The 26,955-nt window shown below is 32.0% G+C and overlaps 6 protein-coding genes and 1 pseudogene across 7 annotated transcripts; 3 read left to right on the top strand and 4 right to left on the bottom strand.

Annotated features, from left to right (window-relative positions):
- Positions 1-32: 32 nt before the first annotated feature.
- On the top strand, positions 33-1,460 carry LOC106312437 (50S ribosomal protein L18). The gene is made up of 5 exons (XM_013749962.1): positions 33-289; positions 374-462; positions 540-692; positions 1,000-1,158; positions 1,234-1,460. Exons 1-4 carry the CDS (start codon positions 178-180, stop codon positions 1,150-1,152), a joined length of 507 nt encoding a protein of 168 aa, XP_013605416.1. The 5' UTR covers positions 33-177; the 3' UTR covers positions 1,153-1,158; positions 1,234-1,460.
- On the bottom strand, positions 1,095-2,324 carry LOC106312435 (ribonuclease 1). Its single transcript, XM_013749960.1, has 4 exons — positions 2,103-2,324; positions 1,860-2,015; positions 1,576-1,780; positions 1,095-1,510 (listed from the first exon to the last, which is right to left on the bottom strand). The coding sequence occupies exons 1-4, from the start codon at positions 2,202-2,204 to the stop codon at positions 1,239-1,241; spliced, it is 735 nt and encodes a 244-aa protein (XP_013605414.1). The 5' UTR covers positions 2,205-2,324; the 3' UTR covers positions 1,095-1,238.
- A 1,315-nt stretch (positions 2,325-3,639) lies between these two features.
- On the bottom strand, positions 3,640-4,944 carry LOC106310731 (ribonuclease 3-like). Its single transcript, XM_013747952.1, has 4 exons — positions 4,699-4,944; positions 4,406-4,561; positions 4,120-4,318; positions 3,640-3,998 (listed from the first exon to the last, which is right to left on the bottom strand). Exons 1-4 carry the CDS (start codon positions 4,801-4,803, stop codon positions 3,775-3,777), a joined length of 684 nt encoding a protein of 227 aa, XP_013603406.1. The 5' UTR covers positions 4,804-4,944; the 3' UTR covers positions 3,640-3,774.
- Positions 4,945-15,711: 10,767 nt separating this feature from the next.
- LOC106309614 (probable apyrase 5) lies at positions 15,712-18,646 on the top strand. Of its 2 annotated transcripts, none has more exons than XM_013746676.1 (9): positions 15,712-15,830; positions 16,023-16,623; positions 16,848-16,960; positions 17,045-17,152; positions 17,376-17,418; positions 17,580-17,759; positions 17,852-17,949; positions 18,035-18,231; positions 18,335-18,646. In XM_013746676.1, the coding sequence occupies exons 2-9, from the start codon at positions 16,035-16,037 to the stop codon at positions 18,459-18,461; spliced, it is 1,455 nt and encodes a 484-aa protein (XP_013602130.1). In that variant the 5' UTR covers positions 15,712-15,830; positions 16,023-16,034; the 3' UTR covers positions 18,462-18,646. The 2 variants fall into 2 exon arrangements, with proteins under 2 accessions (XP_013602130.1, XP_013602131.1); XM_013746677.1 differs by having other exon boundaries at positions 15,714-15,825.
- Positions 18,647-19,219: 573 nt separating this feature from the next.
- LOC106310882 (dual specificity protein phosphatase 12-like) lies at positions 19,220-20,892 on the top strand. The gene is made up of 6 exons (XM_013748116.1): positions 19,220-19,714; positions 19,789-19,841; positions 19,907-19,968; positions 20,058-20,136; positions 20,221-20,496; positions 20,572-20,892. The coding sequence occupies exons 1-6, from the start codon at positions 19,287-19,289 to the stop codon at positions 20,787-20,789; spliced, it is 1,116 nt and encodes a 371-aa protein (XP_013603570.1). The 5' UTR covers positions 19,220-19,286; the 3' UTR covers positions 20,790-20,892.
- A 2,559-nt stretch (positions 20,893-23,451) lies between these two features.
- On the bottom strand, positions 23,452-24,917 carry LOC106310226. The gene is made up of 6 exons (XM_013747459.1): positions 24,737-24,917; positions 24,510-24,653; positions 24,343-24,422; positions 24,119-24,244; positions 23,892-24,037; positions 23,452-23,814 (listed from the first exon to the last, which is right to left on the bottom strand). Exons 3-6 carry the CDS (start codon positions 24,375-24,377, stop codon positions 23,804-23,806), a joined length of 318 nt encoding a protein of 105 aa, XP_013602913.1. The 5' UTR covers positions 24,378-24,422; positions 24,510-24,653; positions 24,737-24,917; the 3' UTR covers positions 23,452-23,803.
- A 1,097-nt stretch (positions 24,918-26,014) lies between these two features.
- The window catches only part of LOC106309340, a 3,030-nt pseudogene continuing 2,089 nt past the window's right edge, over positions 26,015-26,955 (bottom strand).

Raw genomic sequence — 26,955 nt, 5'->3', positions numbered from 1 at the left:
TCTTTCATTACCGGACAAAAGATGTGGGAAGATATTTTTACTACGATGCAATGCCAGTTTGGTCAAAATAAAATCGCTGCAAATATTTTAAAAATCCCATAAAGAGTTTCATATCCGCACAGAAGGTGTTCGATTAAATTCCGCTGAGAGTGTTTTTCGACTTTCGATGCTTCTGTAATGGTATCTCGCATGGCTGCTTTGACTTCTCTTTCTTCAGTTCAGTTCAGACTCACCGACATTCTCGGAACTCGTCTCAAACCTTGTCCCCTCTTTCCAGTTCGAATAACGAGTAAGTAGTTTAACTATTATTACTCCCATGTAATTGTCCTCTGTCTTCCTTGTTTGGTTCACAAATTTCGACCCTTTTGATCAGATATGCCCGTAAAACCATTAGTGATTGAAGCAAGAAACAATTCTCGAGTTGAGAGCCCCAAAACCAGGAACCGGAGGAGCAGGAAGAAGGTAACTTTTCTAAAGTTTGAATCTTTGGTCAAACGATGGCTGAAGTTTCTTTTTTTTTTGTTGTTGTTCTGTAATAGTTTAACGGCACACAAACGAAACCGAGACTCTCGGTGTTCTGTTCAGACAAGCAACTCTATGGTATGTTGGTGGACGACTTTAACAAAAAGTGTTTGTTCTACGGTAGTACATTGCAGAAGTCTATTCGTGGTGATCCTCCATGTACCGTCCTTGTAAGTTCATCCACCTGAAAAAAAAGCTTGAGACTTTGATAGTGTTAAGCAGCTGAGATTACAGTTTAGTCAGACTTTGGTTATTTTTGGCATGGTTTCTAGTATTCATGGCATTGTCTCTGCTTAACTATTCATGCTTTTGATTTATTGATTGAGATAATGATAACATGTCTCAGAGCTAGATTAAAGACATTAGTCTAGGACTAGATAAAGTTGTTTCTGGTCATGTTTGAAGTTACATTTTTGTCTTTGGTCTGTACGGGTTATGTAACCAAGGCGAGTATGTTCATATTAATGTATTTTTCAGGAAGCAGCGAAACGGGTTGGAGAGGAGCTCATCAAGGCTTCTATAGACCTCAAGATCAACGAGATATCATCCTATGATCGAAACGGAAATGCTCGAGGCGAAAGAATGCAAGCCTTTGAAATTGCTATAAAGCAACACGGGTTCTTACCATAATAGCAGGTTCTTAACTCTGTTTTCTTACATTCACTCTCTTATTGAAAACACAATACACTCTTCATTCTCTTGGTTACTTAGGTAGTTTAAACAGAAGATATCACACTTAGAGACTCGCCAAGAGAATCTTTCTTTGGGAACTTTGGAAACTTGATCTTGGAAGCACATGATCTATCAGGCACATAAGGGCATTCCACAAACTCTTTTGCGTAGTTATCAAGACATATGTAGATCTGGAAAAGCTGCTTTGTCCCCTTTACATCTTCATTGCATTCGATACCTGGTGCAAATCCTATAGCACACTTGATGGCGTTCTTGATCTCATCTAAACCGTATAATCCACCATCCGGTTTTATTCCTACACAAGAACAAACAAATGATTATAGAACTTTTGTTTAAGGATGTTGAATCTTTGATATATACCTTTTTGTTTAAGTATGTTGAGGAGATTGAGTTTTTGTCTAAATCTGAGATTGGTGAGGAAGTAAGAGTGTTGGTCGAAGACAGATTGAACACACGTGCCGTGCTTGTCCCACTCGTGTTCCCATAGCTTAGTCTCGTTGCTTGGACACGCCCAAACACCCCACTCTGTCCACTTCTTCTCCATTTTGCTTACTAGATCTGATACCTGTTAAGTTTTCATGTGTCAGTATCTTGCATATGTTTTCAATACTAGTTTTCAGTTTTAATTCAAATCTACATTACACCTTGGAGATATCGAAGAGATTGGTTTGGTCGCAAAACGCAGGCCAAGTGCCATTGTTGAACTGAGGCCAGAGTCCATGGATCATGAAATCTGACGCCATATTACCTTTTGGTGGAGGACAACATCCTTTCTGGCTATCGCATATTGCTCCTGGCCACTACCATCCATATATACGTATAAAAAATACAGTAAGCAAATGTAAGGTACATGTATAATAAATGTATGAGTTGTTGGAAACACAGACGTAGGTGACCCAGTAGAAGAAATTGAAGTCCGGTGGTGATGAAGACGAAAACACGACAAGACTCTGTAATATTAAGAAGCTTGCGATGATGATTCCTCTCATGTGTTCTTTCTTGGATTTATTTCCCAGACAAATTATGACGGTAGTTGCTTCCTTATCTACTACATAAGACGTTTATCTACATAAGGCGTAAAACAATATTTTTAGTTTACTTTTACATTATTCTCAACTTGTTTCGTATAAAATAAGAACAAGGTTGGGACATTGAATATAGCACCCTTAATGATGGCAGCCTGGTAGGTCACTCGGCAAGTTATTCCACGTGGAACAACAACACTCTCTTACCAATTACCATAGTTAGCTCACTCAGATGGGCCTTTCGTAAATTTTATGGGCTTTTTGTAGGTGTTATACACAAAAACTTTCCGCGAGAAAAAGTACAATCGATTAGGTTACCGGATGAAGACAATGGCTTAAACCGGAAGCAGACCGGTCCATGCAAAACCGCAAAGGTAGAGTTGGTACGATTTGCTAAAGTTGGAGTCACTGGCACTTAATCCAAGGATCTGTTTATTAACGAGGATTCACCGGCCAATAGTATTTCATTATTTCAAATTTCATATCTTTTAAAAAAAAAAACAAAATATTATCAAGTTATATTATGTTTTTAAAATAAAAAAAAAAAAAAAAAGAAGAAAAAAAAAAAAAAAAAAAAAAAAATTACTTGAAGGTTCTACAACACATTCTGAAACAATGACTTCAACTACAGTGAGAAAGATACGAGGTAATATTTTTAACGTCGTCAGCAAAATACTAAACCCTAAATCCTAATCCTTAAACTCTAAATCCTAATCCCTAAATCCTAAACCCTAAATTCTAATCCCTAAATCCTAAACCCTAAACCCTTAGGTAAACTCTAAATCTTTGGATAAACTCTAAACCTTTCGGTAAACCCTAAACCCTTGGATAAATCCTAAACTCTAAATAAAAACACTAAACCCTAAAACTCTAAACCCTAAATCCTAAACCCTAAACCCTTGAGTGTTTTCGTGTTTAGTGATTTTGATTTAGAGTTTAAGATTTATCTTAGAATTTAAGATTTATCCTAGAGTTTAGGGTTTACCCAAGGGTTTAGGGTTTAGGATTTAAGGTTTAGAGATTAGGATTTAGGGTTTAATGTTTTGCTGACGACGTTAAAAATATTTATTTTGTAATTATTACTATTTTTTATTTATTTTTTTTTACCTTTTAATTTTAAAAAGATAATATAATTTGACAATATTTTGTTTCTTTTTTTTAAAGATATCGAATATGAAATAACATAATCCTATTGGTTGGTGAACCTCTAGGTTCAACCTAGGGGGTGAACCCAAGAATAAGTCGATCTGTTATGCCCTCAAAAGAGACTATTTCAGTTTAAGAAATCAAATAAAGCAACTATCCATTTTGTGACGCCACTAAAAGTTGTTCCTTAACATGTATTAGGGTTGAAGTTTCATGGAACGTAAATCATGCATTAGAATATTACACTTCAATATATCACACCAAAGCTTGTATTATTAAATTTTCGATAAATCAGGTAACATGTAGAACATTACATTTTAGAGTCTGGAAATAGAGAGAGAAATTAGAAAAGGTTTATAACAGAACACTCAAATTAAGAAAGATATGATTAAAACTTAGCAAACTGGAGATGAGAAGGACATCTATCTCTAGGGATAATTGGACATTCGATAAACTCGGTTCCTGATGTATCAACGCAAAAGAAGATCTCGTGAAGCTGACTGTTTTTCTCCGGATCTTTGTTACAGTTGATTACTGGAGTAAACCCAGTTGCTTCTTTTATCGCCTTTTTAATGTCTTTAAGTTTATAGAATTCGTCATTTGGTTCGATTCCTATATAGTTACCACACACATACAAAAAAAGGAAAAAATATATTAGAGTTTAAGCATATGTAAATGAATACACTGATTAGATCTAGTGTCTTTATTAATTAATTAGTGTATATATCTATACCAGCGCCTGTGAGGATTTGAAGAAGATTGACTCTATCTCTGAGTGCAAGAGTATTCTCAAAGTACTTATGTTGATCCATTACGGATTCGGAACACGTGCCGTGTTTTTCCCACTCGTGTTCCCAAAACTTGAACCCTTCGTTGCTCGGACACGATAATGTTGGCCACTTCGTTTGCAAAGTACTTACCAAATCCGATATCTACATTCAAAAATGTATTTTTTATTTTTATATAGAAATAAAAAACGTTGAAGGAATCTCACATAATCAATACTATTACATATATACCTCAGATGGATCAAATTCATTGTCAGGATCGCAGTTTGATGGATACGAACCGTCTTTGTAATTGGGCCACAGACCGTGGATGCCAAAATCTGCCGCAGGTTTACCGGATGTTGGATAGCAACAAGCACGTTTTGTATCACAATAGGCTCCTGGCCACTGCATAATATATTTTAAAACAAATTATTTGGCTTTTCATTTCTAGTTTTGTACTAACATCAGAATTACAAAATTTCACAGGACTTTATATATACATGATTGTCAAAAATGAGTTAAATCCGAGTATATTTATATACCTGAAGAACAAAGTAGAAGAAATCAAAGCCTGGATCTTGAGGAGGTGAAGTGAAAAGACCTTGAAACATTAGAAGCTTGAGCAAAAACCAACCCTTTCCTCCCATTTTGTTCTACTCTTGTTTTCGCAATGCATATAGACTTGAGACCTTTCGACTTCAGATTTATAGTCAAAGACAGATAACATATCCCTTGATACCAACTTTTTTATTAATGCCTCGTGATTAATTAAAGAAATGAAAAATCGATCCCATGATCTTTCTTGAAACACTTAATATAAATCTTGGCGGAGGGGGGAGTTATATATCTCTGACGTTTACTCTACTAGTAGACAATAAGCTTAAACTTTTTGATTAAACTGAAATAAAACGATTTAAATTTTCATCAAAGTTAAAATTGTAGAGTACAGCTTTATTATCTAGAGTTGGTTCACGATAAGTTATGAATAGTTTTACCATGTCGCTATTTAATTGTTTTATTTTAGTTTTGATAAACAATGAAACTAACATATCTTTTAAATTTGCTTTTGCAATGATTTACGATATTTTTTTGATAGAGTGAAAAGTCTTCATCATAGAACTTCAAATTTGCGGGATTTTAGTGTATGTATGTTCGACGAGGTAGCGGAGTTTGATTTTCCTAATGCCTTATGTGTCCAAGGGTTGTGGACCAACCATTACTATAATCTAAAGCCAAGTAGGAAGATTGATCTAAGTAGAGAGAAAAGAAAAAAAAACAAAAATATTTTTGAGGGTATATCCATTTCTGATATGCTTAACTAATTGACAATTTGGGAAGAAAAGATACTAAACGTACACGTTACAACATGTGATCATGTGAACCAAGTCCAAACTATTCATACATCTATAGCCAGCTAATGTACATGTGCGAACAATTAATTATTCGCTAATGAATGCTTTGTAAGAAAGAAACCAAAACTCAAATTAAAATCATAACTAATTGTTAATTTAGGATCTGTCCACGAATAGTGTTAAACATGTTATGCCATTAATTTTGAAACTATCTTTTATCAAACGAGTTACTTAGGAATGAATACATATTAAACACTTTAACCTTGATTAGAAAAAACACTTTAGCCAGAAAACAAGCAACATGGTGAGCATAGAAAATTCTTGAATAATAGAGGAGAAGGTACATGGAACTATAGTGAGCAACCACTACTAATCCACTTCCCGTTAATACACCTACGATACTGCTTATTGTATATTACTGGTCAATAGTCGTAGCTTAACATCGTAATTAAATTATTCGTTTTCTCCTCTTTTTCGCCAGACAAAGGATATTAATATACTATTACATTTTTTTAAATTAACTAAATTGAAATAGTGTATTTTGTAAATTGTTGCTTGTATATATAAAACACATTTATACCTTTAGTATAAAAAGCCAAGTCGAAAGATGGATCCAAAAGGATAAAAAAAAAAGATTGTGAACTGAAAATATTGACGAGAGATATATCCATTTTATAATATGCTTAATTAATCATAAAATGACGAAACTATACTATTACAAATTTACAACTTGCGAACCAGTTTATATATATTTAGCTCACCGATGCATGAAAGCGTGTGCAAGGCTTAAGGACACTAGTGACCGGGCAAACAAAGTTTAAGGACACTGCATTCATTCACCACCATATTGCCGGAAGGAAAAGGTAAAGAGCGTTATTGGTGTAGCTACATATCGTTGCTCAGTGTTAATTGTGTTCATAATCTTATGTGCGCAGCTTTGGTATTTTTGTTGTGTACGGAGAGTTGTGCTCATAAGCATTAATTGTTCTGTTGGATCAACATTCACACCCAATCTTGGAGGAAGTTGTTTGGCTACAGAATTTCTTCCACACATCAAAGGGATAAAATCCTTCTTCTTTTTTTTGTCACTAAAAGGGATCAAATCCTATGAATTTCATATTTGTGAACGTCGACAGTCTACAAAACACAAAAAACGCAGAACGCAAATACATATTGAAGGCAGATACAAAAAAAAATACATATTGAAGGGGTTACTGTAATTTATGAAACGTTACAGCTATAATATAAAACCATCATCCATCCATGCCCTATCTTTTCTTTGTTCTAGGGAATATTCGTAATAGGTATCATCTTCTATACCGAGTTTATGTCCATGTGTCGTAAATAAAGCCAAATTGGAATGTGTGACGTGAGCGTTCCGTAATTTGTTCATTAGAACTAGCCCACGTATTACAAATAGACCTACGTGGGCCTCGGTATGCACATGTTCTGAATATCTGACCCGACCCGAGTAGGAAGTTTTCAAATATATCTTCTCCGTTGAGCAACACTCCTGTGTTGCTAGTAGTTTAATTCTTATCAACAAAATTTATAGTGCAGTTTTCAGTTTATGTGGATTTGATACATAATTATTCTAATTACTTTTCTACACTTGCAATTTGATTGAATAATTATGGATAAAAAAAATGATAATCGTCGTCTGACAACATGAGCAATTTCTATGGGTCCATAGATCTAAAAAAAATACAGTGTTATTTTATTAATTAAAAAATTTTATTTTTTTTTGTTAAATATCAATTAGTTGATACAATTATAATAAAAAGTTTATGATTAACTAAACCTAATTTAAATATAATAAAAACAAAAAAAATGTTAGCTTGCACCATTCTCAATTTTTTATTAAAAAAAAACTAATTTACACACAAAATTTTATTTTTATTTTTTTTTCTTTGAATACCATTTTTTTCTTGCTTTAATTTAAGGAAATGCAAATAATGGTTGAAAAAAAACTCATAAAGGGCTTTATCTTATCTTTTGCCTAAGGTCGTTAATCTTTTTGAAAAAAAACTCATAAAGGGCTTTATTTTATCTTTTGCCTAAGGTCGTTAATCTTTTTAAGACGGTGCTGATCGTCGTACATCCTTATGTGTTTTGGTTGAAGGACCAAACATCATCTTGAGTTGATAGGACTTAGGAGTATGACTCATTTTAAGCCCTAACTTCTCTACAATAACTAGAACATAATATTTCTCACTAAAACCAAAGTCACATAAGAACTGACAAATTTTACTTCTACAATTTTGGATAAGAAAACAAATTGTCCCCTCAATGGAAGGTTAGAAATCACTCCAGAAGAGTTGTTTGAATCATTATAGAACTCTGGATAGTTGTTGAGATAAACCCTTAAAGTAATCACTTGAGTTTCGGTCAATCCATACAGCTGCAAAGTCTACAGGGGAAAGAATAGTTACTGATCCTTTACTCCTAAAGGTTACATTTTCGTCAAAAGTTCTAGCTCGAACTGCTGGTAAGTTACTCAGAATATTGTCCATCCGCTACATTTGCAATGTTGCAGGAAGGTAAGCGTAAGAGCTTTATTGGTGCTAGCTATATTTACTCCCTGAGACACATAGAAACGAACCTAGAGACACCATAGAAATTTTTTAGTAGATTCAACTCCAAATAAATCCCTGATATCATAAAACGATATATATTCCACACGGCAATAAAAAAAATCTGATTTGAGTTTTTTTTTGAAAGACTCATTAAATCACTGATAAGTTTGTAGAGGAAAAAGTTTCCTAAGATTTCAAGATTTTTTTTTCTGTAATTACCGATTCAATAATTAATTTCCTAGGATACCTTACGACCTATATGAACGCTTTCTGGAAACAAAATACTATACTACTTTATTCTTTAGAAAAAAATTATTATTTTTCACGAAATATTAAGACATCATGATTAATTGTCTTTCGAAAAAAATATCTCGAGTGTGATTGAAATCTCTTAAACAACTATCCGTTAATTAATTTTGCGTTAGAGCTTACCCTAAGCGTAATTCCAAACACCGTTCGTAATACAACAAAATCGGAAAAGTATTGTAGGCCTTCCGTTGGACCACGTTGAGGTAGACATATATGGCTATTAGCAAATCACGTGAATCACACATCTAATATGAAACGAACCCCAAGTCTAAAGAGTAGGTATGCTAATTAAACTTGTACAGACACAGTATGTAAATTGGCGCTCCAGTGACCAAATTCTTCTCCGGTACCAAAAAAGGAGACTAGATAGCCGCGACGAGCTTCTCTCAGTCTTGAACTACGTCGATTATAACTTCGAGTTATAAAGTTTGGTTACGTCAGTTTTGAAACATACTTTCATAATTTCATTGATATTTCATACAGTGTTCTTCGGTCAACTAGCATTGATATGGTGCGATACATATGATCAATAATGACTTTGTTGATGTAATAATAACAATAGAACACAAAAGGTGTTGAAGTTAGTATTAAAGCTTACATATTTGGTGTAATATTACATTCCTCAAATTATATAGCACTATTCAAATCACTCCACGTCTCCAACTAACGTACGTAGGATACTTAAAAAGGTTTTTCTCACTATCTTCTGATATATTATAGTATAAGGTGGATACTTATTATTATTTATTCTTTTCAAAAAAAAAATGACTATTTAAGAAATCTTCAAGGACCAAGATCATAAAACGAACTTCGTTACCTCGGATGAAGATATATCAAAAGTGAAATTATCTCGGACGAGTTATCATTTTCTAATGCAGGACTTCTCGTATAAAATACGCATCTTGTCTTTTGTAGTTTGTTCTTTTAGAGGGGCTCGATAAAACACCTTCAGTGGAAGCATCTAATCTTGAATCTCTTAAAATATTAAGAAACACACACTAGAGATTTTCATAAGAGACTTTGAAAGATTCTAAAACAAAAATTAAAAAAAAAAAAAATCTGATATAGATTTCTTATAAATTTTAAAATACCAACCAATTAAATATTAACACATACTAGATTTTGACCCGCGTTTCGAAAACGCGGATTTTTCGGCTAATAACAATGTTCAATATGAATTAATGTTTTGGTTTTAATGTACATTAATAAGTTCCAAAATGGTATTATATCAAAAACGGAATGATTTATTGTCTAAAATTATATATCATTTGATTTGTTTGAGATATCGCAATGTATTTTTTTATTTTCTTACAACTGAGATATTGTATGTATATTCTTATGTTACAACAATATTTTTATATTTTATGTGCATTTTATAAAAGTTTTATTTGTTGAATTGGTAAGATAGAAGATTTACTTGGCAAATTTGAGATAATTTATCAGCATAGATTTGTAGGTTTTTAATAGTTTTTGAAATATTTTTGTACCAGGCTCAGATCCGCGGTTGAGCTGGTAAATCCGTTAATCCGAATATAATACAATCTGGATTTAGTTAAAATCTAATATATAAAAACTTGATAAAACCCGGTAAAATCCAAAATCTCATTATTAACCCGCAATTTGATACTGGTTGATCCGATACAATCTTATATGAATCTAATGATATTTTTTTATTGTTAAAATTTAATATTATTGAGATGAGTTAGTATTTTGGAATTGTTAAATATTATTATATTACAAAGTTATATTATATCGAAAAAGGTAGTTTTTAAAAATATTATATAATTTATAAATTAGTTTATTTGAGAATTTGTATGTACAATTTTTGTAATTTTCTCTCAGGCATATACATTTTATCGAGACGAAAAAATCAAACAGAAACTAACCAAAAGCCGAACCAAACCTTTGGGTCCTAGGCAAAGTACCAATAAAGGCTTGGTTCAGCTTCGGGTCAGGTAAAGTACCAATTAGGTATTTTTTTTTGAACTTATAGGTCTATGTTTGAGTCTGTATCCTACCCAAGAACACATAGTACCTAAACTGTTTTATGTATATTAGGTATATTTGTGTATTTAAGATACATTTCGATATTACATATATTTTTTATGTTTTGGGTTTAGGTTTTGGTTATAGTTTTGGATTTTTTGGTAATTAAAATTAAGATTATAATTGTATCAATACGCTCAAGCGGGTGTTTTGTTTTTATTTTTTTATAAGTAAATAATTTTGAATTCTTGTAATAACAAAAGAATATTATGATATAAGGCTTACATTTTCTGTAGAAGATTTTAAAAATGATTATATTCTAATAGTACAAATATTATGATATAAGGCTTACATTTTCTGTTTTCTATGTATAATATAAACTGTATTTCTCACGTCGGCCAATGGTTAAAATCAGTGAATATTATAAATATTTAAGGAAATTTTATGAAATGTAAAATTAATTTTACTAACATTAAGAAATGTAAAACTGAAGACGTGAGGTGTATATTGGTTAATATATATTGAATTGATGCAAGAATTGGTAATATGAACTTAATCAAAACTTTTTTTTTAACTTGTTCAATACTTAAAAAATATGAATGATATAGTATACAGTTTATCAGACTCCATCCTGATTTAGTAATATGAATCTAATTTTGGAATATAAACTGGTAATTGAATGGTTATAGAGAATTAATAATAACTCGTTCTTTTTCATATGTTTATATTCTATTTATTTCATATTTGAATAAAAGCTATGGTAGGTGTCGTATATTTGTGAATGTCAATATAAGACTTACATTTATTGTGGGCCATTAGGTATGCTTGGATATAGGCAATTATTGTAATCCATGAAATTAGGGATTTTCGTTAACTTTTGACAGTAACACAAAAGATAAATCATCATAGCTAGAATAAATAAATGTATAGTTAGAAAAAATATAAGGTAATACCAAAAAAATAGTCAAGTTTAAAACAGAAGTTACAGCTTTGATTTATGTGTAATTTTTTAGAAAATGGACTTAATAGACCTAATACTAGAAAATCATGTTACAATTAGTCTCTAATTTTATCTATTAAAATATAAGTATGACTCATTTATTAGAAAATCATCAAATTTAATGGTTTCATCATTTTCCGTATATTTTACCAATTAATGCAAAAGTATTTAACCTAGATTTACCTACAATCTTGCTGTTTCATACTTTCTTCTCCGTTAACAATAGTCAACTAATATTCTACCATATTAGATGCAAAAATATTAAAACAATATTTACCTACTCTTTCCTCTTCATTAAAAGAAATGATTAATAAGGTACCAACGTATTTTTTTGGTAAAACAAGGCACAAACTTCCACTTCTTTTTTTTGTTCAATTTTCTAATGAAAACTAAAGCTTGGTTTCTCTTTGTTCAATTCTTTAATTACAAGAATCTAAAGCTTGATTTATAGCATTAATTTTCAAACACATATATTTACCAACACATGAAATGTTATGGTTTTCATATATTATGTTATATCTTACTTATAATTTCATAATATATGTTTCTTTATCAGCTCATATATAATCACCAAAATCAAATTTATATAATACTCAAATATAAAAAAAATCTCTATTCTTGAAATCTATATTTGTTTCAGATCTAACAATGTTTAAATGTACCTCACTATTGTTATTATTTATTTACTATATATCTAAAAAATGGTACAATAAAATCTAAAATATTTTGAAAAACAAACATATTTCAGAATATGAAAATAGATTACAGTTATTACGGTTAATACATTCAAATAAATAGAGATGGTAAATAAACATATTAACTCATTCATATCTTATATATTAAAACAGAAGTCACAACTTTGATTTATGTGTGTTTTTTTCGAAAATGGACCTAATGGACCTAATACTAGAAAGTCATGTTACAATTAATCTCTAATCTTATCTATTAAAATATAAGTATGACTTATTTATTAAAAAATCATCAAATTTAATGGTTTCATCATTTTCCATATATTTTACCTATTAATGCAAAAGTATTTAAACGAGATTTACCTACAATCTTGCTGTTTCATATTTTCCTCTTCGTTAACAGTAGTAATATTCTACCCTATTAGATGCAAAAATATTAAAACAAGATTTACCTACAATCTGCTGTTCTACTCTTTCCTCTTCATTAAAAGAAATGATTAATAAGGTACCAACGTATTTTTTGGTAAAACAAGGCACAAACTTTCGCTTCTTTTTTTGTTCAATTTTCTAATGAAAACTAAAGCTCGGTTTCTTTTTGTTCAATTCTTTAATTACAAGAATCTAAAGCTTGATTTATAGCATTAGTTTTCAAACACATATATTTACCAACACATGAAATGTTATGTCTTTCATATATTATGTTATATCTTACTTATAATTTCATAATATATGTTTCTTTATCATCAGCTCATATATAATCACCAAAATCAAATTTATATAATACTCAAATATAAAAAAAATCTCTATTCTTGAAATCTATATTTGTTTGAGATCTAACAATGTTTAAAATGTACCTCACTATTGTTATTATTTATTTACTATATATCTAAAAAATGGTACAATAAAATCTAAAATATTTTGAAAAACAAACAGATTTCAGAATATGAAAATAGATTACAGTTATTACGGTTAATACATTCAAATAAATATAGATGGTAAATAAATATATTAACTCATTCATATTCATATTAAAACAACCTTTGATCAATACAAGACAAGTTAAAAATGAATGATCTCATTTGAGTTATAAATCATTAGAAATACGACTATAAACAATTTAAAACAAGTTTAATAAAATAAAAATAAAAATAAAAATAATCTGGTTTTTTTGTAAGTGTAGATCAAAATTTAATATTCATCATAATGGGATATGAATAATGAACCTAATCACACAAGATATTATTAATACTTTAATAAAATAACATGAATAGTATTTTAAAAAAAGTTTCCAAAATCGTCTACTATTAATATATTACTAAATATAAAATAAAATCAGTTACTAATTAAATATTTTTAAAAATACTAAATAATTATTTATTTTAAAATTTTCATAAATATAATTAAAATTACTAAATAATTATTTATTTATTTTATATTTCAATTTAAATATAAAATATACATATGTAAATATTTAATAAAAATAATATATAATTTAAATACAAAATAATTTTCGCATATGTTCTGTCATTCATATATCAATTAGTTTAATAATCAAATGCAAATCCAATAAAATAAAAATATAATAAAAATGAAAAATACATGTAACAGTTTGAAACAAGCAACTAAGTATCATATAAAAAATAATTTTTTTATGTTTGAAAGAGTCATATACAAATTTAAATATACAATTAATGTTAAAAATATATACTGCTAATGATATATATATACGTGAAAATAAATACTCATGCGGTTGCACGAGTCAAAATCTAGTATTTATTAAAACTCTTTCCCTTCTTATATATTAAAATAGAAGTCACAACCTTGATTCATAAGTGATATTTTAAAAAATTGACTATTACTAAAAAGTCATATTTCATTTATTTATTAATAAAATTTTGACATCATTACTAATTCACCTCATATATTATTGACTATAATAACTACTTTCATATAAGATTGGAAGGAAGTCATTAATGTGTATTTTAAGAATCTTGACCCGTGCATTTCAAATTTCGAATTATCCGAAAACACATGTATACAAAACATAAAATATACTCCTAAGATCATTATTATATTCGTCAAAACAGTAATTGTTATCTAAAGTCAAATCTAATATTATAAATAAATATAAACACATCTTATGTTTTTTTTCCAAATTAACCATATAAACAATCTTACATATGAAACTAACTTATAAGCTATTGCATAGTAATTTTCTGTTTTGGTCATAGTTTATGATAAGCATATATATATATCACAAGTAGCTTTTTTTTTGTTTTGGTGATAGTTTATGATATTTATATTTCTATTTTATTGTTAATGTATTTCTTCTATTTATTTATAAGTAAAATGTATAAAAATAGTTGTTTAGGTTAGATGGTTAAATATCGTAATTTTTTTTGTGGTAAAAATGTAAAGAAATATCTTAAATTTTAATATTATTAATATAATTCAATAACCACTTCTTTTTTTTTGAACAAAACCAAACCATTTGGATTGATAAATCCTTTAACCAGATGGTTTGGAAATATATTTTGGTTTGGTTTAGATCGGTTTGAGTTTGGTTGGGTCAGTTCGGTTTGGTTTGGTTCAATTTTTTTGCTCACCCTATTATTGGCCCATTTATAAGATATATAATGTTTCAATAGATAAGATTTATATATTGTTGTAAAGGCTTATTTAAATTTGTATATGTTTGAATTACATTACATATAAACTTATATTTTAATAATATACCTTCAATTGTAACTTTTTAAAAAAATTATCAATGTTTTTTTTAAAATTCATTAGTTCATTTTATCATATGTGCTAATAACTAATATTAAATGCTTAAAGATTAGTGTATACGAATGTTTTTTAATTGTTAAAACTATCAAATAAAATTGTTTATTATTTAAAACTTAAATAAAAAAAATACATGTAAATTTAATTTTTATAATAAGATGTTAAATATAAAACAATTTTAATTTTTTTAAGAAACTATATATTATTTTTCTAATAATTAAGCAGAAATCCAATAAGATATGTTTATAATAAGAAGAAACAAAAATACATGTGGTGGATTCAAACAATTCATTTAATAGAAAAAAATATAAACAACAAAATTATTGGATTTGAAAAAATTATACTCCCTCCGTTTTATAATATAAGTAGTTTTGGCTAAAAGCACGAAGATTAAGAAAATTATTATGTTTTTAAAAAGTATTTTATAATAAATAGGTTAGATATAATTTAACCAATAAAAAATAAGTCTATTTAATTTGATTGGTCACACTGTATTCAATAAATGTAAAAGTTACCTAGAAATACGAAAACTACTTACATTTTGAAACAAAAACATTTCTCTAAAACTACTTAAAATATAAAACGGAGAGAATATAATTTAATATATATACATAAAAGTGAAAATATCCGCGCAAGATCTAAGTTTAATAGTATTGATAGATATTACTAGATGTCTCTATTGTAGGTTGTATTTTAGAATCCCCATGGATTTATGTCCATCAATATGGGGCCTCGCTTTGTTAGTTGGCTCTGTCGTTTAGAGGGGCTTGTGAATCACGTTTTGAATTATAACTAGACCCTACCCGACCTGACCCGAAAGTCAAGGAGTTAGGTGTTCATAAATATGCCCTCAATGATTTCTTCTTCACTACAAAATACAGGAGACTGAGAGTACGTAGTGTAGCCGACGAGCTCCATCGCCGGCGGTCTTCGAACTGCCGTTTCAAACTCCGATTTGCACCATTAAAAAAGAGTCAGGTTCTATATTAAATAAACGCATGAACTTAGGATTCACAAAGACAAAGAAATTGCTATTCTCTATATTATAGTTTTGTTTTTTTTCATGTATGTTATACTATACGTTCAGATCTCATGCTTATCTTATCTAGTTAGCTTTCGTTGCGGTTACTTAAACGTCGTTGATGCGAACGATCTCATGCTCGTTTTCAGGTTTGAAAAAAAATGAAGTCGGAGATGGATCCTCTCATGGTTCAGATTTCACCAGACCACCACCAATCATTACCATCGGCATACACTTTCACTAAGCCCAAGTCGAAACCCTCCATACCATTTCTCCTGTTAATCCTCACTTCACTCGTTTCCGTGGCTTTCACGTTAGGGTTAATATTTCTTCTTTATCCAATCCTGTTCTCCGGATGGAACTGGACAATAAGCTCGTACCGGTATAGCGTCGTTATCGATGCCGGGAGTTCAGGGAGCAGAGTTCACTTGTTCCGGTACTGGTTCCAGTCAGGGAAACCGGTTTACGACTTCAGTGGAGACAACTACGCTAACTTGAAGCTGAATCCTGGTTTGTCTTCGTATGCTGATCATCCGGAAGAAGCTAGCGTGTCAGTCACGAAACTTGTGGAGTTCGCCAAGGGGAGAGTTCCGAAGGCAAGTTTGAAGAGGAGTGACATTAGGTTAATGGCTACTGCTGGAATGAGATTGCTTGAAGAAGATGTTCAGGAACAGATCTTAGATGTTGTCAGAAGAGTTCTTAGATCTTCAGGGTTTAAGTTTCGTGACGAATGGGCCTCGGTTATCTCTGGTTAGTAATGCCATTTTATATTAATTAGGATTAGGGTTTTTATTGATGGCTGACCTGCATTGAGGCATTAAGGCTTGAGAGATGTTCAAGTTTACTTCTTGTTAGTATTATTGGAGTGGTTTGTATTTTTCTTTTTGTTTCTTTCTGTATATATCAAATGTGCCAATCTATTAGGAGTTAAATAATTATTAATTAGAAATCTTTTGGAAAACATTTTTTGGCAGGATCTGATGAAGGTATATATGCTTGGGTAACAGCAAACTATGCACTTGGTTCGCTTGGAGGTGATCCTTTGAAAACAACAGGGATTGTTGAGCTTGGTGGGGCTTCTGCACAGGTATAATCTCTTTTCCCTGTCAATTTTGAGATTAACCTCAACTAGGTGGTGAAAATGGTAACTTTAATTTGTGAATTTGTTTAGGTGACATTTGTGTCAAGTGAGAATGTGCCTCCTGAGTTCTTGCGTACGTTATCTTATGGAAATGTTTCGTACAAGATCTATAGTCACAGCTTCCTCCACCTTGGACAGGTCACTTATTAGAGCAGACCATTTTTCTTTGAGTACTATTCTTTGGATCATTCATTTAAAAGTTTTTTTGAAACTCGTGTAATTGTTTGTCCTTATTTGTTTGCTGCTTATTGATCTTGTATATACTATTATAATTTATTTTAGTTTCATCAAAAATTGTATAACATGCCACCAAACACTAATGTTGATGTTGAAGAAGCTATTAACTTTTGTCACCTTGCAGAATGAAGCACATGAAAAGTTATGGGCATCACTCCATAACTCAGGTACTTGTTGATAAATCTTTAAAGAGTAACAATTATCAGCTTACTTAAATTGTTTTTTTTTTTAATGAATAGTCAGCTTACTTAAACTGGGGAGTTACCTTTACGCAAATTGAAATAAGCTTATTTATCTCAAAACTCATACAGTGTTTCAATCCTTGCAGCTGCAAATTCTCCAGAAGACGTAGTAGTTACTGACCCTTGTACTCCTAAAGGTTACAACCTCGACAAAAATTCACACATGGATTCATTCGAGGAAGGCAGATTAACAGGTTCACTTCAAGCTGCTGGTAATTTCACCAAATGCCGATCCGCAACATATGCAATGTTGCAGGAAGGAAACGGTAAGATAACTTTATCAATATAGCTGAACATCGTTGGTGAATGTCAAGTTTCTTTATCAGGATTCAGCTTTGGTACGTTTTGTTATGTACAGAGAAATGTCCTTATGAGCATTGTTCAATTGGATCAACATTCACACCTGATCTACAAGGACATTTTTTGGCGACATCAAATTTCTACTACACGTCCAAGGTATAATATAATCCAAAAACTCATATCTGCATGGTTGGGTTTTTTTAATGGAACATTGGTCGACTAATGTTTATGTATGAATCAGTTCTTTGAGTTGGATGAAAAGGATTGGCTAGCTGAAATGATTCCAGCTGGAAAGAGGTACTGTAAAGAAAAATGGTCGGAACTGAAAGCAGAACACCCAACAACAAAAGAAGAGTATTTGCTTGGGTACTGCTTCTCATCAGCATATATTATCTCAATGCTTCACGATAGTCTTGGTTTTGCTCTTGATGATGGAAGGTAAATATGTTATCGCACAAATTCAAGAACGGTCTTAACAATCAATGTTGAATTTTTAGGTTTCGATAAATAAAATAAAACTGTGTTTGTTTTGTCTTTGCAGAATTGAGTTTGCGAGTAAAGCAGGAGAGAAAGACATACCACTAGAATGGGCATTAGGAGCTTTTATCTTGAAAACTTCCTCAGCCACTTTTGACTACGCTGGTTTATCAAGAAAAATGCTTGGCTGAAATAGCGTAGCAAAATAAAATAAAATAAATATGATATTGATATGCTATAAAATATCATGTTTCTAATCAAGCACGTTAATTGTGTTATGTATTTTACGTTAAAGTTGTGTTTGGAACTGTTGTCGTCGTTTTCTCTTAATGGAATAAAATTAGCTACTATGTTTATTAAAAAAAATGAATGTCAGACTGATTTAATAGAATATTTTATACGACATTCATTGTCGGTAATATATGTGGCGATATGTTTTTCGTTTCGACATATCATGAACATACCTGCGACCTTTGACTGTCATTAACCCAAAATTCTTTGAGTTGGATTCTTAACAAAAGTTAAGAAACTGTTTCTTAACTTTTAACTAAAAAAGTTAAGAACTGGTTCTTAAATTTTTATTTAAAAGTTAAAAGTTAAAAAACGGTTTCTTAATTTCTGGTAATAATCTCATCCTAATCTAAGATGTTCTTACGATTTACAACACTGTACTTTTAAAAAAAAACTTTACTATCTTTAAGCCCTTTTTCAAAAAAAAAAAAAAATTTACCATCTTTGAACGATCCAAAAGTCTATAACAAAACAAAGGATGATACCAACCGGGGGATCCCCACTAACCGGTATTATAACAAAAGTGTCCGTAATTATTTTTTATTTTTTAAAGTGTCGGTGATTTTTCTTTTTGGTTTTGGATTAAAACTTGAAACCCCCTCTAGATAAGTCAGAAGGTTTAAAAGTAAAAGGAAATAAATACAAACCAAACCTCATCGATCTCGCGTTCCTCTTCTCCGACTTCGACTTCAGCCTCTGTTCGTCCAGGGTTCTTCTCATCGACAATGCAGAAGCTTGACCTAATTAGGGAGAATATATACCTCGGCGATATTTGTGCCGCTGCTGAAGTTCTCAAGAATGGTAGCTCCGAAATTTCGCACGTTCTTACAGTTTTACACTGCCCTTCCATATCTGTGTTCGAGGAATGGCGCAACGTAAGACTAGACTCAAAAGAAATCAAGGAAGTGTATGTTGGTGATGATGATCATCAAGGCAGAGAGTTTGCGACAGAGAGTGCGTTGCCATCTGGGAATCTTCTATATTCACTTGAACATACTGGCAAAGATATCAAGTTTACTAGAATGGCTGTGTTTGCTTACGATCAAGAATGGGAGAATCTGCTTGATTTTTTCGATATTTGCTTGGATTTTATTGATGCTGGCCGCAAAGAGAAAGGTGTTTTAGTTCATTGCTTTGCAGGAGAATCTCGAAGGTAAAATCACTTAGTTATGTTTGTTGTTTTTCTTTACTTCTCTTGACTATAACTATTACGTTTTTTTGTTTCAGTGCTTCTATGGTCATTGCGTATCTTATGAGGACCGAAAAGCTTTCTTGTCAAGGTATATACTATGATTTTTAATATCTCATTATTCCCGTTAATTGATATGTTGTTTTGTTTTTACAGATGCGTTGGCGTCACTGAAGCAAAGTGCTCACGCTAGACCCAATCTTGGCTTCTTAAAACAGGTGAAGACTAAATTATTTGATATATATTTACAGCTCTGTGAACTGATGTGAATGTTCATAATAATCATCAATGTTTTCACATCTTGCAGTTGGATTTGTTTGAAAGAATGAACTTCAAAGTTGACCGTTCCAGCTCTATTTACAAGCATTTCCGTCTAAAAACTATAGGTTTTGATTTAGTCATCATAATAATTGCATTCACGTTTAGCCATGTATCTGATTATATGATGTCTTGTTGCTTTGTCATACCAGCTTATTTATACAGCAAAAATAAGAGATTTGACAAACTAAAGTTAAGGGCTGATCCGAGAATGTCAAATGAGGGTAGTGGTAGTACGTTCCAGTGCAAGAAATGCAGGAATGTTTTGTTGCTTCAGAAGCAAGCCATTGATCACACTCCTGGTGAGGCTGATTTAGAGTTTGATGACATGTTTAAAAACATGATGGGAGAGGTTCACAACAAGAATCCTGGTGATCAGAAAAAATGTACTTCTGTATTCGTAGAGCCTCTCAGCTGGATGAATGAAGGTAATACTCTTAATCACACACATTGTAGATCTGTAGTGGTTTCTTGATTAGTCTGATTTTCTCTTGCTATGTCAGCTGTGGAAGATGATCTGCCTGAAGGAAAGTTACTGTGTCCCAAGTGTAAAGCGAGACTTGGAAGCTTTGACTGGTTAGGAAGTTTTTGTAGCTGCGGAAGCAAGATTGTTCCGGCGTTTCAACTTCAGATGAGCCGTGTGGATTTTATCCCTGTGAAAGCTGACGTGAAGAAGAAGAAGAAGAAGAAGAATATGAAGCATGAGAAGAAAATAGTCTAGAATGTTGGAGGGAGAAAGCGCACTTCAATGCGCTGATGATTTTATTGGAGTTTGTATTAGAACTTAGGGATGATGACTGTAACAAATATATTAAAATAAAGAAGACAGGATGATTGATATAAACTTGTATAGTTCTCGTATGTGTGTTTTAACTTTTTTGCTTAATCAGATCTAACCAATATAAAACCCTTTTAAAATAGTCTAATAACTTTTAGTTGATGATATTATTATGATCCTGACGGGTTTGGTTTTTATTTATGTACCTCTGCAATTTAAATATAAAAAGAATTATGATTTTACTATTATTAAAGAAGTTTCAACTATGTATGCAAATGTTAGTATATTATCCATTGTGTATTTGTTAATTTTGTTGGTATAGTATTAGTAGTATTGTAATTTTGTTGGTATAGTATTGTAATTTTGGTATATATGCATAGGTACCTTGGTTTACAAGATCTAAGCAAAGAGGGAGTTCACGTTGGAAGACATGAATCTTGCGACGTTCTTCTTCAAGAGCTTCCATGTATTGGCCACATCTCTCCCGTTTCTGGTTGTAATCCATATTGCTTTGCCTCTTGATCATGCTGCTTTAGGACAATTTTAGAGAAAATGATGAATACATTTATATGGCAATATAATCACTATCTTGAGAGAGTAAAGAATATATAAAATCGACCCGGAACGGGACGAATCTTGCGTCTCTACTATTCAAGACCCAGTAAAAACTCAACTTACTGTGTTTATAGCTCTGATGTAGCAACTGGCTATGGAGTTTGAGATTTCTTTTTTTTTTTCTCCTCTCAAGAGAATCATTGCTTATGAGCGTGACCAAATGCATGTGCTTAGGAAGACCTTTAGCCCCTGGAAGTGACCGTGCTTGGTCTATCATCTATTTCATCACCACCTTTATTCCAAACAATCATGTCATCACCACCTTTTGGGATGCTCTGCTGTTTTCTTTGCCATTAATTTGATAATGTTAAAAGTTTAGTTAAAGACTCAGAACAAACGGATCTTCTTCTTTTTTTTGTAAAACAAACTATCGGATCTTCTTCTTAATGTATCACTATATAAACACAACGTTGTATATCCACAATTACAGGATGTCGTTTCTGGTAGCTGACGCTTGCTTAATCGCTGGAGCTACGAACAAAATGTAGTAGCAGCCATTAAGGACCATAATCCTTAATGTCTACTACTGCATTTACTTTACTAAGTTTGTATCTTCACTACCTGCTCATGAAGCAAACCGCTCTGGTTCAAATCATTTGTAGATGTAAGAAAGAAAAGAGGTGGTGGCATTGTTAGAGTACTTCTGTTACTCTTATATGTTTTGCTGGTTATATATATGTCTACGCATTCTATTTCAGGATAAGGACAAAGGCTTTTATTTTGGGATTTAAATAAGCCCAAACCTGAATAGTAAACTTAAAAAATTATCTTACCAAACTTTCAGATTTATAAATAGATAATTTGTCTAGACCCAAACAGTTTGTTAATAATGAATTAGTCGAATAATGCATTAGTCGAATTATTCATACTAAAACGGCCTATTTAAACAAGCCCAAACCTGAATAGTGAATACTCAGTTTATATTAATAATCGGTTAATAACTGATGGCTTTTAAAAGCCAACCCATAGTTGGAATGAGTTTTTCTTATATAGTTTCAAATCCTTGTATATTTCATTTGGATAAGTTATTGTTTTCAACGTATGTAACCATTTACTTCAGTGTTGACAAAAAAAACGGCAAATATACATACGATTATACTAAATGGTAAAAATGTTGGGGGTATGTTAAATTTACAGAAGCAAGGGATTCCGGCTTTCAGAAATATATATAAATAAATTTTGACCAAAATTTTCCCAAAATTCATTTAGCTTAGTAGTAAAAATGTTGGAGGTGTGTTAACAACCTGAGTTCTAGAGGTGGGTATGTTAATTTTGTCCATTTTTTACGAACTGCAAAGGATACTAACATATAGTTTGCGTGAACAAGAATGAAATATTAAGATGTTACGAAACTAAATCGTGTATTTTGTAGAAGATTCAAAAGTAGAGATCAAAAAGAGAGAAGGATCAAACATATGATCTCAAGTTGAAGCAAATTTATCGGATATAAAGTGTTCTCTGAGGTGGTTAGAAAAAAAGTTGTACTTGGACTTAATGTGTATATACTTAACAAGGACTTGGTGTCGGCTCGGCTTTGGGTGGGGTTTTAAAATCTGTCCACTGAGAGAGACGCTGTGTTATGGAACACTACGGTATTCGTCTATATTCAAATGGGGAATATGATGCCACGTTTTAGAAGGATAGGCAAATAGTGGAGACACTGAAGCTTGTGAAAGAGTTTTGGAGAAAATGCTGGAGAGAGAAAATGGCATATCAAGTTGGTCAAAGCTTGAACCAAGACACCCGGCTAATTTTGTGATGATCTCAAAGATATATGGAGATCAGACATAATGATGCTGCTAGGCTATGATAGATACTGGCTTTAAAAGAAAGAAGCAGGTGTTACCTAGTTGAGACCGATGATGGGCTATAATCTTGAGGAGAGAAGCATAGTAGAAAAGAGGAATTACAGAGGTTGATAGAGCTTGATGGACTTCAACACTACTGAAGAAGCTTCCGGTTAAGATTAGATTTGGATCCATTATAGGAATAACCGTGAACACATTTCTGGAATGTAGATTTTGATATGTCTTTAGTTGCTAAACATCAAACACTACATTCAATATCCAGACAAAAGAAAAGAAGGTTTGCATAGCACACAAGTTTTTTTTTTTTTTTGGACAACACATTGCACAGAAGTTAATATCATAAGCACGTCTTCTCCTCAGAGAGAAATTTCTACTCCCTTCTTCTGTTTTCCCTCCCTAGTCTCACTCTTCTTCTTCTTCTGAATTCCCTCCCTGGTCTTGCTCTTCTTATTCTTCTTCTTCTTCTTCTGATTTCCCTCCGATGTACACTCTTCTTCTGCTGTCCCTCAGTAATGAAACATAGATTTGGATCTTCTATCTGCTCCCTAGTGAAGCGAGTTGACGAATCAATGAAAGGTTTTACTTGGTTAAAAAAAAAGAATAAAGAATCAAATTTACGTACTTGGGTGAATGAAGCCAGACATGGGTGGATTTTCTGGAAGTGGATAAACTTTAGTAACTACAAAATTCAAGCCTTCCACAGAACGACCACTAAGTTCCAGAGCCTTGTCTACAGCATCTGGACCTCGGACATAAATGTAAGCTTTGCTGTCAACTCAAAAATAAGTCACTAGTTAGCAATGGATAAATTAGCAATGGATAAATTAAAAAAAAAAATAAGACACAAACGTTTTGATAGCACCAGAAGCGGTTTCATCTTGGTAAACAAAAGAACCATGTGAAGAGAAATATTTCTCTAGCTCTATCTCGATATCCTCGACAGGAAGGGAAGTGTCATAACCCGTAACCTTCAACCTAATAATGCAGGAGTATCATATTATCAACGTGACAAAAACACACAGACACAATTCCCAAATAATAAATAAATAATCAGAAAGGAAAGAGTAATTTACGTCTGTTGTGGCAGATAGACTTTGACGTCTTTCATAGGAGCCAAGTCATTCTCAAGGTGATTTTCGTGAAACGGGTATGACTTAATTTGTAAAATATGTAAAACAAAAGACAACAAGTTAATTATATAGTAAGAAGCTGTTAAGAGCTGGAGGAAGAAGCCACGAACCTGCAGAGAATCGTCTCTTCATAGTTTCTGGGAATAGAAACATGAATTATTTTTCCACATGAAGCCAAGTGTTCTCTCAAAGCATCATCGACATCCTCCATACGAAGGGAGGTGTCGTATCCCTCAACGGAAATTCTCCTGATGCTGTTGCAAAAGATATTAATTAATCACCGCCACACATGATCTATCTATCTAATTACAGATACAAATCTCAAAAAGAAACGACCCTGCTTTTTCGAATCTCTGCATCACTACCGTTCAATTCCAGACCCTACGTTACAAAAGATCTAATCCTACGAAGAAGAAACTATAATTCAGTAAGCGATAAGGATCGAAGAAGAATTACTTTCTTGGCGGATTCGTCCATGGCGACTGCTGCCCTAGGTTTTTCGAGAGGCGATGAAGATATTTTTGTTTTCAGTATGGGCAAATCTCCAAAATAGCACTTTTTATATCACAAAAATAGTACTCAAAAACTAAAATGACCAAAATAACATATTTCTAACTTTATCTTTTGAAAATTTTAATTTTTTTACTTTTCAAAATTTGAAATCTTATCCCCAAAACCTCATTTCTCAACTCTAAACCCTAAACCCTAAACCCTAAACCATAAACCCTAAACCCTAAACCCTAAACCATAAACCCTAAACCCTAAACCCTAAACCATAAACCCTAAACCCTAAACCCTAAACCATAAACCCTAAACCCTAAACCCTAAACCATAAACCCTAAACCCTAAACCCTAAACCATAAACCCTAAACCCTAAACCCTAAACCATAAACCCTAAACCCTAAACCCTAAACCATAAACCCTAAACCCTAAACCCTAAACCATAAACCCTAAACCCTAAACCCTAAACCATAAACCCTAAACCCTAAACCCTAAACCATAAACCCTAAACCCTAAACCCTAAACCATAAACCCTAAACCCTAAACCCTAAACCATAAACCCTAAACCCTAAACCCTAAACCATAAACCCTAAACCCTAAACCCTAAACCATAAACCCTAAACCCTAAACCCTAAACCCTAATAATCCTCTTCCGAAGCATAAACATTTCGAAAGAAGGGGAGAGTGACCATTGAAGGACTGTTTTGCGCTCAAGTGAGCACTTAGCAGGTTGTCATGTATTGGTGCTCGAGAAATCTTCAGGATATTTCACCTTCTCGAGCAGGAGGCGTTGCTTCAAACAATGTTCCTTGCAGTAGTTTTTTCTTTTTTTTTTTTCTTTGGAGTAGTTTCTTGCCATTCACAACCCTTTTTTTTATGAAAAAGGGTTTTTGCCTTTCACAACTTCACAAGACCTACTAAAATAATTGCATGTGTTTAGTAGGATTTGTAAATGACTTTTGACTTCATCATTTGTTAATCCACCAACATTCATTAATTCTCTGATTTGTTTTGGTGTAGCTACTACAAATGGAACCAAAATCAATATACTAACTAGAATACCATGAACCCCAAAGATCAATTTAAAAAAAAAATCATATATGAATATTGAAACTCACCATGCTCCACCTAGGTTTTGAAAGAAGCGTCTATGCAACTGCGACGACCAACACCTTTTTTGCTTTCTTCTTGCGTCTTTCTCCGCCTCTCTCTTCCTTTCTTCACCACTGTTAACGATTGGATATTTTCCTATACTTTTCATCTATCTCCACAATGGTCTCAATCATCTTTGGTTGCAACCGTTCCTAAATCGCAAAATAAAAATATTTAGAGCGTTGTCATAAGTTAGCTAGTATGCGTTTCAATATGGATATCTTATATATTTTACCTCTTTGGGAAGAATAGGTTCTGGCTGGTTCCAGAGCTGAACAGACTTAAGCCAATCAGATTTCATGTTCTTGTCCTCAGAATCATTGTCCGGATCATGAGTTCCGTGTTCATAGTCGAACTCTTCATCTTCTTCTTCATTGGAGGGCGATGAATCTTTAATAGTTACAAATTTCTCCAAGACTACATGTCTACATTCACCGATTGTCTGCTCCGAGCGCTCTGGTCGTCTGTACAGATTGTATGTCGCCATCTCTGATAACTCCCTCTTACATGCCTCGATTGCTAAGCAAACAAAACCAAACAAAGTTAAGTTTTCCTTTTTTAGATGCTAGAATTTTCACATATATGTTTTTGCATTTCTTTGTAGTATATATATTATACCACTCATTGTATATGTATATTAATAGATCATAATACGTAAATATGTATGGAAACAATGTTGGATAATTCCAAACTTGTGGAAACTTAACATATTATTAGATGTTTAATATGTTAAGATAAACACAATAAGGAAACCTAGAAATAGGAAAAGGAAGTTTCTATTTAGGTTAGGTTTGTGTTTTCCATATCCCATATGTTAAAGGGAATTGTTTTTCATATAAATATAGGTCTAATGGAGAGGTGTTCCATATGATCTGAGAGAAACATATTGAGAGCTTTAGTTTT

This window comes from Brassica oleracea, chromosome C8 (assembly GCF_000695525.1).
Source record: "Brassica oleracea var. oleracea cultivar TO1000 chromosome C8, BOL, whole genome shotgun sequence".
Classification (NCBI taxonomy): domain Eukaryota; kingdom Viridiplantae; phylum Streptophyta; class Magnoliopsida; order Brassicales; family Brassicaceae; genus Brassica; species Brassica oleracea.
The sequence above is the reverse complement of the archived record's forward strand: the minus strand, read 5'-3'. Positions and strand labels throughout refer to the sequence as shown.